The sequence below is a fragment of the Drosophila obscura genome, unplaced genomic scaffold (genome assembly GCF_018151105.1).
Source record: "Drosophila obscura isolate BZ-5 IFL unplaced genomic scaffold, ASM1815110v1 contig_75, whole genome shotgun sequence".
NCBI classification, from domain to species: domain Eukaryota; kingdom Metazoa; phylum Arthropoda; class Insecta; order Diptera; family Drosophilidae; genus Drosophila; species Drosophila obscura.
Window position 1 is genome coordinate 2,393,414 of NW_024542867.1, and position 16,467 is coordinate 2,409,880.

The following is a 16,467-nucleotide window of genomic DNA, read 5'->3' on the forward strand; positions in this document are numbered from 1 at the left end:
TTCCGTACGAGTAGCTAGACTCAGTTAACAAGCTGCATCAAGAGATGCATTCTACAGTTCGTTGAGTGAGACAGAATGATCTGAAGAAAATTATGCCCATGCACATAGAGTTTGGAGTGAATTTTCTTGAAAAACTTTACAAGATTATTTAGAGCTGTACCTGAAAACAGATGTTTTCTTACTAGCTGATGTCTTCGAAAGTTTCAGAGCGGTCGTCTCACAAGTACATCCTCTTGACCCTGCTCATTATTTCACACTTCCTGGGTTTGCGTGGGATGCTATGTTTAGAACCACAGATATTGAACTGGAACTTCTTACCGATATAGATATTTATCGGTTTATACAGTCAGGTATTCGTGGCGGTTTAACCCAATGTTCTCTCCGCCATTCACAGGCCAATAGGCCAATATGGCCCTTAGTTGTCCGGAAAAGTGCGTATGGACCTGGTGGTTCTCCTCCACCTGCTACTGGCCTGTATGTGTGCCCGCCTCTCTAGATCGCTTTGAAACGTTCTGAGGGAGATAGGCACGTTTCAGTCCTGTCGTTTGCCAGCCCGACGACTTCCTTAGCCAGCACGTCTGCTGTCTCGTTGCCTTCGATGCCCTGGTGGCTGGGAACCCAATATATCCGCACTGACAACAACATCATTCAAATACAAGTTTTTATTTTAAAACGATATTCTTGAATGTTTTAAAATTATATTATTTTTAATATTCAGGACGGCCTTCCTGATGGCACTATCCGCCGACTCGATCGGATTATTCATCCGCAAGGCTCCTGAAATAAAAAAAAAAATAATTTTTATATTTTAAATACGTTTTATCCCTTTTTATTAAAACGAATTATTGAATTGTTACACATTTTAAACTTTAATTTCGTCTTTCCGGTGAGAACCGAATAGAGCCCAGTCCGGGATCTCAGACTTTTCTTGCCGCAAGTCCCGTCGAGGTTGTAGCCTTTCACAATCTGCTCGTCCAGCACACTTTTCAGGCACCTCGACAATTGGTCCTTCTCGAGCAGCTTCCAAACTTGTTTGATCTGTAAATTATGTAAATAGTTTTAAGTTGTTTAAGATAAAGTTATATTGTAATTTTTATGCCGCATGTAGCTTCCCTCCTTGTTCCGTACTTACGTAAGCATCTTTTAGCTGAGGGGTCATGAGCTCCTCGAACATATCAAGCTCCTCCACATGCTCTCCCTTCACCTGCACCTTAACGAGAGCGGCGACTTCGGCTAGTTTGTCCGCCATAACTTCAATTTTTTCCATCAATTGACGGTTCTGGTCCCGGAGGAGCTGCATCTCTTCTGAAATATGAAAATATATATATGAAAGATTAATTTTGATAAATGGACAATTTATAAATACACTGATAAAATAATGGAGCATAAAAATATTTCTACTCTGAATAAATTTCAATCCTTACAGCATTATTTATAACATTTCTTTTCGTTTTCTAAAGTGAATAGTTACAAAAATTGGAACTGATGACGATTGGAATAAAACAAAAGTGAGCCGACGCTTCATTGCGGGATATAGATGTGCATGTGTGTGTATTCAGCACATCACATACATAGCTGAATGGTTGCATGTAGATGTGTCTGGTGCGTTTGTTTTTGTCTTACGCAGAAGAACAAATTATTTGTCTGGACGTTGATATGCAATGACTGCACCATCAAGTGGCCCATGCGACACCAAGCCGAAGCTTGTTACGCGCGAAACCCAGGCGGAAACGCAGCCCTCCTCCCGCCCAACCGACCGAGGGGCGCTGCCGCATGACGCGCGACGCGTGTTACCGAACCGATCGCGGTGTTAGACTAAAATTCGAGGAAAATTAGAACTAAAAACAACTCAAAGAGCTAAACAATATAACTAATTACGGGAAAGGTATGTTAGTATTAGTGATTTAAGAAGGGGAAGGGAATTAGTAGTTGATATTATGTGGTAGAGGGAATTGAAGTCCGAGCAAAGTACCCTAAATGGTTCGTGCAAGGAATAATTCGATCTACAAAGCGGAAGGAACAGAGGAATGAAGTTTCTAGTAGATCTAATAGGAATCGTAAAGTTTATGCGGCTCAACAAGTCAGGGCTATCTACGTCACCCTTGATCAGGTTGTGCATAAAAATCACACCAAGCATTTTTCTACGACTAACTAAGGTTGGAAGGTTTATTAAAAGCAATCTACGAGGATAAGATGGCAGTCTCACACCTGCATCCCAGTTAAGGCCACGCAGAGCAAAAAGTAAAAAGTTTTTCTGGACTGATTCTATACGGTCCTGGTGTACTTTGTACTGGGGGCACCATACACAAGAGCCGTACTCTAAAATCGGACGAACAAGCGAGATGTAGATAGTCTTCGTTCTATAGGGGTCGTCAAATTCCTTTGACCACCTCTTTATAAACCCAAGCACACCCATGGCCTTATTTACCATGGTAGAAATGTGTTCAGAAAACTTTAACTTTGGGTCTAATTTAACACCAAGATCATCAACCAAGGTAATTCTCTCAAGAGAACCACCGCAGAGGCTATAAGGAGCCAAAAGGGGGCTGGAGCGATGAAATGTCATTACTTTGCATTTCGAGGCATTTAGGTGTAACATATTTGCACAACACCATGATTGAAAGTTATTGAGATCGGATTGCAAGCGAGAGTGAAATGAAATGTCCTTATACTGGACACAAAGTTTAACATCATCCGCATACATGAGTACTCGAGAGTTTGTTAATACTGAAGGCAGATCATTAATAAAGAGTGTGAATAGTAGGGGGCCTAGATGGCTGCCCTGTGGTACTCCAGAAGTAACCTTAACAGGTGAAGAAAAGGAGTTTTTGAAGAGGACTCTTTGAGACCTAGAACGAAGGTAGCTAGAAATCCATCTCAAAAGATTAGGCGGAAACCCTAAAAGGTCAAGTTTTTGTGCTAAAAGGGAATGGTTTACAGAATCGAATGCTTTACTAAAATCAGTGTAAATGACATCCGTCTGCAAGTTACCTTGAAAGCCTTTAATGATAAAAGAGGTAAACTCTAATAAATTTGTGGTTGTTGATCGACGCCTTATAAATCCGTGCTGGGACGGAGATATAAGTGATTTGCAGAGATGTTGCAAGTGCGGAGTTAAAATTGTTTCAAACATTATAGGAATAGCGGATAACTTAGATATACCTCTATAATTATTTGCATCAGACTTGCTACCTTTCTTATGGAGCGGAATAATAAAAGATTCCTTTCTAGATGGGGGGGAAGCATGAAGAGTTAATGGATAGGGTGAATAGTTTAAGCAAGGGTCCACACAGAGCGTCGGCACAGTGCCTAAGTACACAGCCGGGAACTCCGTTGGGACCTGGTGAAAACACCGGCTTAACTAGTCGAAGATCATGAAGCAGTGAGCTTTCATTTAACAAAGGGCTGAAGATGCCATTCGACCTTGGTAAACTGTATGGATACGGCTGACCAGAGTAGCTTTCATGAGAATAGGTTGTTTGAAAAAATTTCGCAAAAAGATCGGCAATTGCCTGATCATTGTTTGCTGACATATTGAGAAAAGATAACGAGGATGGATGTGCGGACATTCTACGCTTACTATTTACGAAGCTGTAAAACTGTTTAGGGTCCTGCGAAAATCGAATCCTGCATCGAGTTAGGTAGTTTTTATAGCATTGAGCGTTAAGAACGGAGAAATTTGACCGAGCTATTATATAGTGAGAAAGAGAAGAGGGAGAACCCAACTTCTCGAAATTATTTATAAAGTCTTGATTTTTGAATTTTTTAGACTGGATAACTCTTTGGTAAACCAAGGAGGCTTTCCAGATCTTACCAGACAAGAAAGTGGGACACAAGAATCAAAAAATGTGTCAAGTACATTGTAAAAAATGTTTGTGCCTTTCATAACGTCAGTGCACAAGTACAGAGCAGACCAATCAAATTCCCAATTACCGAAGACCAAACAGTACCTGGCAAATTGAAATCACCAAGAACTATCATATGGTCTTTATCTGATAGCGGGGAAGAAACAGTTTTTAAAGCGGACAGGTGATGCTCGTATATTAAGATATCCGAGGAAGGTGGAATATACGAGCAAGTAATGAAAATGGAAAAGCCTGGGAGAATCAGTTTTACGCACACGAATTCCAGGTCTTGTTGAACCTGGACCATGAAATGTTCCGACGTGAAGTTTGAGTCCACTGCAATAAGGACTCCACCGCCACCACCGCCACCTCCACGTCGAGACGAACGGTCATTTATAAAAATTGTGTACCGACCTGCCAAAACTTCGGAACTAAGGATGTCCGGCTTTAACCAGGTCTCGGTGAACACAATAACGTGGGATGAGAATGCGAGACTCTCAAGGAAAAGAGTGCTGAGCTTACTACGCAAGCCTCTAGCATTCTGGTAGGTAACTACAAGAGAGGATGTTAGTTTTTTGGATGGGTGGAAGTAGAGGTGGAAGATGAGGATGGGGATGGAGCACTGGTCTGAATGCTAGGAAGAGTAATGGGGGGCCTATTCTTTTTCTTAGCCTTCAACTCTTTAACTACCAAATGCTCTGGCCAAAACTTGGCGGAACAAATGGTTTCAAATTGAGTTGGCGAGACGCTTATCTTGAAGGTAGATATCTCCCTGGCGTAAGAAAAGTTAAATTTTTCCACCTTTAAGCCGACGGCTTTTATTTTGCTTTGTATAAAAGCTGTCACATCATTGGATGTAAGGCGAGACAAAAACTTGTCGCTTTGGTGGGACTCCCACCAGTGGTTTTGGCACCACAGGCCTAGTACCTGGGATGGTAGTATCCGGTGGTCCTGGACATCTATTAGCTGGTGGGAGCGAAACTGAGGGTTGAGGTTGGGTGTGGACTCGATGGACACGGACTCTACAGACATTTCTAACTGCATACTCTCCGAAGTGACGCATTCGGCTCCCGAATCTGCATCACCAGCAGCGATCGTTGCCCTTGGAGTAGCAAACGTAATCAACTGCTGCACTAAGGGAGTGGTCGGAGTAAGTTTTTCAGATGCCGGCGGACATGAGGCAGTCGGCACTTGCAAGTCCCGCGGAGTAGACTTCTTGCGCCTCGGAGACTCAGCCAGCAGCTGTAAACTGCTGAACTGAGTGTTCATGGCCAAGAGCCGATCATATTGCTGTTTAAAGCCCACGATCAGCTCTTTGAAGCCACTCCGCGTCTGCCTCATGAACGAACGCATGTCGTTTTCCACAGCTCGGCATTCCTCACAACTATAATGTAGGCCGTTGTTTTGGGAAATGGCGTCTCCTACACGGCCCGAGATCCCTACACATTTTGCGTGCACTACGCTTTCGCAAAGCCAGCAGGGGATATTGGGCTGGTCATGGGTGATCTGCTTCTTGCAGGTTTTTTTGGCACAGACGACAGAAAATTCCATATTTGTCTTTTATTTTTTTTTACTTTGGGAAAAAAAAGTTCAAAACAAATAGCAATCAGACCACTGTGCAGAGCAAATGCTTAGAGCAATGCTTAAAGCGAAATCTGTAGAAAAAAGATGAGAGAGGGAGAGTGGTGTAGCAAGAGCTTATAAGTGAGAGCGTTACTGCACAGAAAGTTACAAGAGCGAGAGAGAAAGAACAGTTATTGAGAGTTAGGTGATAGAGAGAGAGAGTGATAGACGGCAAAAGCTACGACAAAGAGCGGCTAAATGTAATGAGAGGACGTACTTGCGAAAAGCAACAACACAAACACACGACTAACCGTCGCACAAAATTTATTAAATAAGTTGTGTTTTTACACAATTACACTGGTCAACACGATTTTTCCTCAAAAAACAAAACCAACTTTTTCTTAAAGATTTGGGGCTTAGAAATGGTTTGATGATATTTTTTTTTTTCTATGGCAGAACTTTTTTTTGAAGAATTTTTGAAATCTGGTATTTTAAGCTTTTTTCAGAGGTAGCGCTTGTTTTTTCACATAACTCTAGTATCTTACGTCTGGTTGTAAAGAAGCTATTTTGAAAAGATAATTAAAACAGCTAGAAGTTAACCTAAAACACTTTGTGATTTCAGCTTACCGTCTGGGAAATATAAAGCATTGAAATGCAAAAATGATGATTTTTGTGCGGTATTTTTTACGAAATTTTGACTTTAAAAACTCAGGAAAAGTCGAAAAAAAATTATATCTTGTGTCCTCTATTTTTTTGTGTATAGGTGCGTTAATTTGGCGTCGTTTAAGGTATCGCTCATTAAAATCTATGGAGAGACTTTGGAGCTAAAATTCGTTAACCAAACCTAAAATATGGAAAAAAATGAACAAAAAATACCTTTTGGAAGGTTGGGGCTCAACCTTGGGAATTGGGATGGGCCCCCCCGGCGCGGGGAGTTGTTTACCAGTCCCCACTCTATGGCTGAATTGGTATTTTTTCAAGGTACCAAATGTACAACCCTTTTTCGTTTGCCCTTAAGTTAGATTCATACATTTTAAACAAATATCCTGTAGTACTTTTTTCAACTATCTATAATACTTCCGGCCCAGTCAGAATCAACATAACCACTAAAAATGTCATCGTATTTTGAAACTTTTGAAAATGTTAATTTTAAATCGATAGTTCCCTTTAAGTATCTTAAAACTCTCTTCAAGCATTGCCATAATTCACTGTTATTATATTGAGTATATCTACTTAATAAATTAATAGATATGCTGAGATCTGGTCTTGTACATAACATTATGTACATTAAGCATCCTATCAAATTACGGCAGGGTACTTCACAATTTTGATCAGAGATCAGAGCCATCAAAATCAAGTTTAGAGGGAAGTGGCGAATTCACCGGTTTACACTCATGCATATTAAATTTAGATAGAACTGTTTTTATATAGGCAGATTGACTTAAGTGTAATTGGCCATCTTCTCGGTCAATTTTTATTCCTATAAAATATTTAATGTCTGATAAATCAGTCATTCTGAATTTTCCCATCAAATAAGATTTGAACTTATTCGTTGTTAGGATACTTTCTGTAAATGTAACTAGATCATCTTCATACAATAAGACATATATATTCTTTGAAATCTCTTCCTTATCAAGAATGTAGATACAACGATCTACTGGAGAGTTTACAAATCCGATACCCTTTAATGATTTCTCAAATACGTCAAACCAGCATCTTGCCGCTTGTTTGAGACCATAAATAGCCTTATACAATTTACAAACTTGATTACTGGACACGAGGAAACCTTGAGGAGCTCTCATATATATTTCCTGTTATAAAACTCCATTTAAAAAGGCAGTCTTTACATCCATATGATGTACTTTCAAGTTGTACTGGATTGCAAATGACAATATAAACCTAAAACTAGTTACTCTGGCAACAGGAGCAAATGTTTCATAATAGTCAACTAAATATTCCTGCGTAAAACCCCGAGCCACGAGTCTAGCTTTATATTTAATCGGTTTGCCGAATTCATTATGTTTTATTGTAAAAATCCATTTACAATCTACAATATTCTTGTTATCAGGTGTTGAGCTATTAAGCGTTTTTAATAGCTATTGTTTTATGGCCTAATTTTAATAAAGAGCCGAGAAGGTTTATTATAATAACAATTTATTAGTATGTAGCGGCAGTACATACTAGTAGGATTGGTAAAGGTATGTAGACCGATGGTTCTGAAGATCAATAATTGACTGTGAAAGGGCAGGCGTGTCGAATTACCCGTGCCCTAATGCAAGCGAGAGAGAGAGAGCAAAATAAGCGATAGAAGCTCGGGCTGCTGCTGACCCGAGTAAGAGCAATAGATAGAGAGAAAGAATGCGAGAGAGCAGCATAGATGAAGAGAACGATAGCGAAAGAAAGCTGTAAGCGAGATGCATATATAGACCGCGATTCGTGTGTCACCTATTGACCGAATATATGCGTATGTATGTATACGCGACGAGCAGGCAGGGCGGCTGGACCAGCAGACCGCGGGCGTGGGACGGCCGCCCGGCCTACGCGATGCTACGAAATAGAGAGCGAGGGAGTGTTCGAGAGAACGAGAGAGCTGATAGATCGAGAGAGTGATATAGCGAGATAGTAAAGTAAAGGAGAAAGGCACGAGTCGAAGAGACGAAAGAATGGTTGCATAGGCTATTACAGTGAGTAATTATAAGCGTTTACAATTTTATATGCAGTGGGCAATGCAAATAGCAAACAAAGGTAAAATTACGTAATTTTGCTCCACTGGTTATTATTCGAGGAATTTGTTGGGGAATTTCAGGCTGGGAAACCAGACATCAGGTATTTTAACAAGAAACCAAGTATTATTAATTAAATGTGATTCTAGCTCATCTTTTATTGCTTCTTCCCATTGTACCTTATCATTTCTTAAACTGATTTCCTCAAAAGAAATCGATGTACTTTCCATGGAACTCTGAGCATTCATCACACAATTCTGAATATCTCTATATGATAATTTTGGCTTATCTTTTAATCGATCACTTTTCCTTACAATTTTCTTTCTTCGTTTGTATCATTTGATACACTATCACCAGTAACAACTGGATCGGCATTTTCTTTTTCCGTTACCACACCACTGGGATCACCATCTGATATCTTATCAGATCCTTTTTCAATGCTTTCACTTGGACAAATGTCCTGAACATTATCCATTTCCAACTGATCACCATTTTTATTGGTATCAAGGAAATCTTCATTAAAATATTCCATACTCTCATTATGAAATTCAATGTTCTTCTTTTCAAACTCACCTCTGGAGTTTACCATGTTAGTTTCATCAAAAACAACATCTCTAGCAATTAAAAACTTCCCACTCTCCCCATCCCATACTTTATATCCATTCGGTTCATATCCGACAAGTATTCCTTTCCATGATTTCTCATCAAACTTTCGTTTTCTTAACTTTTTATGGACATACACTGTCGAACCGAATACTCTCAAATATTTGAGACTTGGCTTTTTACTATGGCACATTTCATATGGTGTTTTCTTGCATTCATTCAATGCATTACTTGGGATTCTGTTAGTCAAATATGTTTCCGTCAAAACAGCTTCTCCCCAAAAGTATTTTTGTACTTTTGCCCCTATAACCAAAGCACGAGCTTTTTCTGTTATAGTCCTTATCATCCTTTCGGACACACCATTCAACTGTGGGGTATGTGGGACTTGTAAAGTGGTAACTAATGCCCTTTTCACTGCAAAATTCTTTCATATCATTCGATAGATATTCTCTGCCATTATCAATATATAGATTTACCACTTTTAAATTAAAGTGCGCTTCACTTTTAGCAATAATACTTCCGACTTATAAGTCAGTAAGTATGTGACGCAGTAATGTGTATATTGGTCAATAAACACAACATAATAATTTTTCCTATCAATAGTTGCAGGAGTAATCGGACCACATACATCGGAATGAACAACAAACAAAGGCCTGTTAATATGATCTATGTTTTTAAACTTTTCAAATTTAAGTCTCGCTTGCTTCCTATTTATGCAAGCCTCACATAAATCTTCATTTGGTTTAATATTATTTAACATATCGATATCCTCAAACATATTATTAGCTTTTATTTCTAAATATTTTCCTTTGCTTATATGCCCTAGCCTTTCATGCCACAAATTATAATTATTTATTTTATTATGAACATTAGATATAAATGCCCTTTTTGGCATAGAAAAGCAGACCACCGGAACATTATCGATATAATTACCTTCCATAATATTCTCACCATTTTTGCTAACAGCTACACCTCCTGGATGAAATACCACGGTAACTCCTGCATCCTGCATCTTTTTCACCGATAAGAGATTTTGAGGAAGTTCAGAACAAAACAGTACATCGTTCAAAACGATTTTGGCCAGAGAATCACTGCACAACTCCATTGTGCCTTTCTTGGTTGCATAAATAAATTGGCCACACTTGGCACTGCAATTTTAATTGGTTTTTCCAAAACTTGAAGTTTATCAAACAGATTCTCATTATTGACCAAATGGTCTGATGCTCCAGAGTCCAGAACAAACGAAATTTCTTCTTCTTTATTTCTTTCACGTTTGAACATGAATGCGAAACCTTCTGGAACTTCTTCAGACTGAGCAGATGCCACTTGTACATGTTTGTTTTCATTTTTTTTCTCTCTTATAGATATAACAATATTTCTTTATATGGCCGGCTTTGCCACACTGAAAACAATTTTTATTATTATTATTAAACTTATTCTTTGATTTGAACTTGTTCTTAATTGGTTTGTAGACATAGCTTTTATTTGAAAAAGTTTTTATTTTATTCTCATTCCCTACTTTTAGTGTTGTATCTTTACTGACATTTTTCAACTTTATTTCATGGTCAAGCAGTCTATTTTTCACAAAAGCAAGGGTCAGATTATCTTCCGAAAATGTTTCAATAGCCGTTATTACACCGTCATACGATGAAGGTAGTGATAACAGCAAATGCGATACTTTGTCCAATTCATCCATTTGCGCACCGGCGGCAAACAGCTCAGCAATTAATTCGTCAAATTTATTAAAATGCTGAAACAACAAAGTATCGCCCTTCAGCTTCAATGACAACAACTGCTTTCGGACAGACAACTGCGATGCCAGACTTTTCCTTTCATAAATAGCGTCTAAATTCTTAAAACCCGTTTTAGCACTACAATCTGTTGGTGCAAAACCAAGTAAGGAGTCATTTAGATACTCTATAATAACACTTTTAGCATTTGTTTCTTGTTTCTTCCATTCTTCTGTTATTTCATCACACTCTTGATCAATAACCTTAATGGCGTCTTTTTCAGTCAACAATGCTCTTATTCTAAACTTTCAAATGGAGTATTTTTCTCCATCAAATGGTTTTATGTTTCGCTTTCCCTTTTCCATTATATATAAATTAAAACTTTATTTAGACCAGTCTTCAATGTTTAATCACAAACGCTGTTATTAGTTTTATTTTAATTTAATATACATATTTCGTTTTCTTATTTCTTTTCGTTGCACACGACTTGTCACGGTAATGGAATAAAACAAAAGTAAGCCGACGCTTCATTGCGGGATATAGATGTGTATGTGTGCGTATTCAGCACATCACATGTGTCTGGTGCGTTTGTTTTTGCCTTACGCAGAAGAACAAATTATTTCATCATCCATTTACAGTGTAAATTTTACACACATGTACTCATACATATAGATCGATGGACTTCTTCTGCATTTTTCAACAAAAATCAACTATAACGCTTGATTTCCTGTCAATTGTGTTCATGTTGGTTTGAGATTTTGTAAGAAACTGAATGAGCGATGATTGCTATCCCCTTTGTATACAGCTCAATTTAGTAATAGTTCATAGTTTAACAAAAGCATTCAACCCTAATGGACACGCTTCAATCAAAAAGAATTAGGTCGGCTATTAGGTCATTAGGTCATTTTCGGACTCGAATATTATGTGATTCATAATTTAAAGTTAAAGTGTGGGTTTTCAACTTCAAGAAAATTCACTCCTATGATCTGGATGCAGCAAAGCAAAAACAATTTCGTTGGATTAGATAAAGATGAATGGATGCAATTGATTACATACAAGGAGTATATTCAATTAAAACTTGACCAGTATGATTTATTGATGCCTGATGCAATTATAGATCATCCCCTAATGACCACTATTAAATGTAGTTTTAGATTCCGAAAATCCGATAAGCAGTATGTTTTTATAATAAATCAGTTTGGAAATAAGATTGAATTTGATAGTGATTAGTGATCATTTTTAAGATTAAGTATATTTTTTACTACATTTTTATGTTGGAATACGATACTTAAACAACAAATTACATTCCTGTACTATAATAATATTATTCCCAAATGTGCTGCTTTACAAAAATTTGATATTCAACTCTCTGACTTAGACGGTACTTATGATAGAAATGTTCAAATAGATTTAACGCGTTTATGCTTTGAAATTAAAAAAAAAAAATGTATATTCAAATAAAACGCGATGTTCTATAATCAATCACTTATGAATACACAATCATCCAGAAACAATAATAAAAAATAAAAATGAAAGAGACGTGTGAGTCGCTTCGGGGACGCGCACATACCCGCGTCAGTATATACATTTTGATAGATTTTTAAGAATTTTAGAAAAAAAAAAAATTTTACATTTTACATTTTTTTTGTACATCTACATATACAATGTATATTCACATCTTACATGTAGATTGTACATGTTCCAATTATACCATCCCCTCCGCCAGGGGTTGCTCGCACTGAACGCAGCAGAGTGTGCGAGTGAGAAGGAAAATGAGTTGAGTTGTCGTGGGGGAGGGGGGGGGAAGCAACTGAAAATTAATTTCTTCATTCTGGCTATAATTATGATCCGATCTGATTCAGATTGGCAATCTGGTGGCACCGCGTTCAGTCTCCAAAACTGTGCCTGCCACGATTTCGTCCTTTGTGTGGGCGGAAGGGGGCGGGGGAAGTTTCGAAACACTTGGGAGTGTGACACATGAGTCTGGAAACCAAATTTGGTTCCTGCAGCTCCTTATAGCTCTGAGTCCAGGCGCTCATCAAGACGGACGGACGGACAGACGGACGAGACGGACATGGCATATCGACTCGGCTATTGATGCTGATCAAGAATATATATACTTTATGGGGTCGGAAACGTTTCCCTTGCGTGCCACCCCTTTCACCAATCCCCTTACCCCTTAACTGAGTACGGGTATAAAAAGGAGTAAGCAACAAGTTGTGAATGAAATACATAAGCCTGCCAGAAAAAACTTTATCCGACGTAAATTCGTTCAGATGAGCATTGATGATACTTGGCAAATCGACTTAGTTGAAATGATACCCTATTGTAAGGAAAATAAAGGATTTAGATATTTGCTAACCGTGATTGATACATTCTCAAAGTATGCATATGCAGTTCCCGTTAAGTCGAAAACAGCATTAGATGTGTTATCAGCAATGAAGAAAATATTAAAACTATCTATCCATAAACCTAAAAATATTCAATCTGATCAAGGAAAGGAGTTTTTTAATGCTTCCTTCACTGAGCTTATGAAAACAAATAAGATAAACCATTTCCATACATATTGTAAATGCCTTAACCAAAGCAAGATGAAAAGACATCTACATTTGTTGAGTTCAATATTAAAACTGGATCTTTATTAAAATTGTATGAGATTAGGTAGCTCTACTGTGAAGCAAAACTAGGCTTAGGTCTAGTGCCAACGCAGTGGTATGTGTTTGTGTGTGAGCACACTGGAGCTCTGGTAACAAAATAAGATAACCCATGTGTGTACAATTGGGGTGACATCGGCGACCAACGCATCGCAGACATCTGTCAGCGTGGGATTTTTTTAAGAGATTTCTCGGCTGTGCACTTAAGAACTAGACAATTTATGAGTTTGTGTCTAAATATCAATTTACATTGGTGTACAAGTGCGGTCGTTAAATTGGTTATTATTACACTTCATGTTTTAGAGCATTCTAAACATTCTGCAAAAGGCCAAGAAAGGTGCCGAGATGTATTACTTTACAATTTTAATTTTCTTAATGTCTATTTTTGTATTCACACATACATACATACAAAGGTGTAATACCTTAAAATATGCTTTTTTTTTTTTGTTTGTTTTAACTAACTTAACTAACTTTAACTAACTAATCATGCTTTCCGGTATGACAATGCCTTGCAATTGCCGCCTTACATTTATTTTTCTTACAAAATATACAAATAATATTACAGTTATTATTATTACTAAAATTAAAGATGTGTGCCCGGAAAGATGGTGAAATTTTAGTTCTTTTAATTCTAGCTTGTGCGTTTTCAAATAATTTAATTCATTTTGTATGCGGTTTATTTCGTCTGTATGATTAATAATTGGTGAGTCTAATTGGTTCCAAACAATCTTGGGTATTTCGCTGATGTCTCCTATATATGACAAAGACAATGTTCCCTGATCTTCTGTTTCTATACTATGATGAGGAATCAGAATCTTATCATTAACTCGAGCAGTACAATCCGACCTAATTGTTAAAATCCCCTGTTCCGGCAATTCTACTATCTCTAAGCTTGTGGTGCCGCATTGTATCCTAGCCCTTGTATTATTCTCAACCTTAAAAAACCAACTACTTTTTCTTTCCAACTCTATCCAATACGACTTGCTCTCCACTATTGACTTATATATGCAATTTGATGCTCTATTTGGTTTGAGAGGCTTCAATTCACAACTGCCATCGCTGGCACTACTCCAAGGCCAACTTCCTTCACAAACTCTTTTATTAGATTGCCACCTTTGGCACTTATTGAGGGTAGATTCTTTCATAAGGTGATATGCATCTATCTCGAAGTTATAAACTAAATACTGAACATCGACGTGCACCATAATCATGCGTTCTTCGATTCTGATTGGTATTGGAACAACTTTAAATAACGCTGACGCATGTCGACCAAACAAAGGTATCTTCGCGTATATTATAAGTCTTTTGTCAACAAATAAGCCCCTAGCTGTTAGCAGAGAATAAACTTCTTTTAGCTCTGTGCCAGTTCTTTTCCCTGGCAAAACGTAATTTTCTGATAAATTATCTTTTATTTTTGAAATCTCACCCTTTAATTGACTGGCCTTTAAAATGTTAGTATTAAGTCGACCATGATTAATATCTATTAATAAGCTTATGATTCCAGATTGTATTTTCTCGCATTCATCTATTATGTTACTTAATTGTTTGGTTATCATGAAGAATTTGATAGATTCTCTGTACACATAATATGATTCTTGTAGTGTAGCAGTCATATTCTCAATTCGCGTATTCATTTCCCTTAAAATTCCTATTTACCTCATCAGTTTTGACATTCTCGATGAACTTCTAGTATGCCTTTTTTGCTGGATCTCTTCAGTGTCAGCCTCAACCTTGGCGACAGACTTAATTCCGTCTAAGGGACAAATTTTACTGATGGGTCTAGTGATAAATCCATCTTGCAATTTTACCTCTACCACTCTGACCTTTTCATCTTTGCCTTTATGGATTTTTTCCACCTTTCCTATTGGCCATCTGGCTGGATGACAATTCTCATCTTTTAAGAGGACAATTTGTCCTTCTTCTATATTAGGACTTTCCCTCTTCCATTTGTGACTCTGCTGAAGAGTATGCAAATACTCCTCTTTCCACTTCACCCAGAAATTTCTTTTTATCTTTTGGATTAGTTTCCACCTATCTAGATTTCCAATTTTTTCATCTGTAATTTTTTTTTTTTTTTTTTTTTTTTGTCGAAAAAAGGAAAAAAAGTTAACCGCGTCACTTAGTATTGTTAGTTATTGTTATACGGTGTGCATACAAAGTTTATTGTTAATCAGCATACGTTAGAGGTCAATATATGCCATGGAATTCAATGCCACCAGTGCGTGAAAACACCGACACTGACCTCAAATCAGCACAAAAAGCTGATTCTCTGTCGCCAAGCCTTCTGCAACTATTGGACAAACGCCTAAAGGAGCAGACGGATCTCATTGCAACAAAAATGGAAGAGTGCGAAAATCGGTTATGTGATTTATTAGCCGAAAAAATAGGCACTCTAACTGGACAAATAAAGCAGCTTAGCGACCGGGTGGAGTTCCTTGAAAAGGAGTTGGGCGAGGCTCGAGGAATAACGCAAAGAGTCGCCGATCTAGAAGCTAAGCTAAGTCACAAGCTATCTGTGCAAGAAAATGCAAACATCGCCTGCGATTTGCGCATTCACGGTGTCCCCTTTGTTGAAGGCGAAAAATTGAAGCATATTTTCAACACCCTATGCTTCAATTTAATTCAGCGCCTACCATTAAGGACATCTACCGCATGGGAAAAGGACGGAACCAACCACAGTCAATAGTTGATCCGGTAATAATCGTCAAGCTCGATCACTTACGTGATAAGGCTGCGCTGCTCAGAGCAATTGGCACGCTAAGGCGCGAAACGCAGCAAACACTGACCCTCCAGCAACTTGGATTGGACTCCCCGGCCCCCGTTTATGTCAACGAGCAATTAACGAAGGAAAACTATTTGGTTTTCAGGGAAGCTATGAAGCTGAAAAAGGCTAGGAAACTAACGGCTGTGTTCACGCGAAGAGGAGTAGTACATGTCAGGGCAAGCCAAAACGGTGAAATCATTGTTCTAGAAAACATGAACCACCTTTCCATGATACCAACTTGTTCCTTTCGCCATCAAAAAGGAGAGCAGCAGTGACGCAGAAATGATAGCAAGTAAAATTAATAATACTTTACCAGTAGTTTTAATTAAAATATGTGTTTTTAGATGTGTTTTTAGATTTTTTCCTGTTCTTGCGCTGTTGAATATTACTTCATTTGAACATTTAAAATGGGTGATTCCACAGAAAGCATAAATCCTAATACCCATGGTTTGCTAAGAATTCTGGTGAAGCAAAGATCTGGCCTAAAAATTTGCCATATTAATGCACAAAGCCTGCCAAAGAAAATAGAAGAGTTCAGATATATGTTTACCGATTCTAAAATAGATGTTATTTGTGTGTCTGAAA

The 16,467-nt window shown here is 38.0% G+C and overlaps 1 protein-coding gene across 1 annotated transcript; it reads right to left on the reverse strand.

Annotated features, from left to right (window-relative positions):
• Positions 1 to 758: 758 nt before the first annotated feature.
• On the reverse strand, positions 759 to 7,605 carry LOC121405099. Its single transcript, XM_041595697.1, has 4 exons — positions 7,590 to 7,605; positions 1,133 to 1,305; positions 869 to 1,038; positions 759 to 777 (listed from the first exon to the last, which is right to left on the reverse strand). Exons 2-4 carry the CDS (start codon positions 1,298 to 1,300, stop codon positions 759 to 761), a joined length of 357 nt encoding a protein of 118 aa, XP_041451631.1. The 5' UTR covers positions 1,301 to 1,305; positions 7,590 to 7,605.
• Positions 7,606 to 16,467: the final 8,862 nt, after the last annotated feature.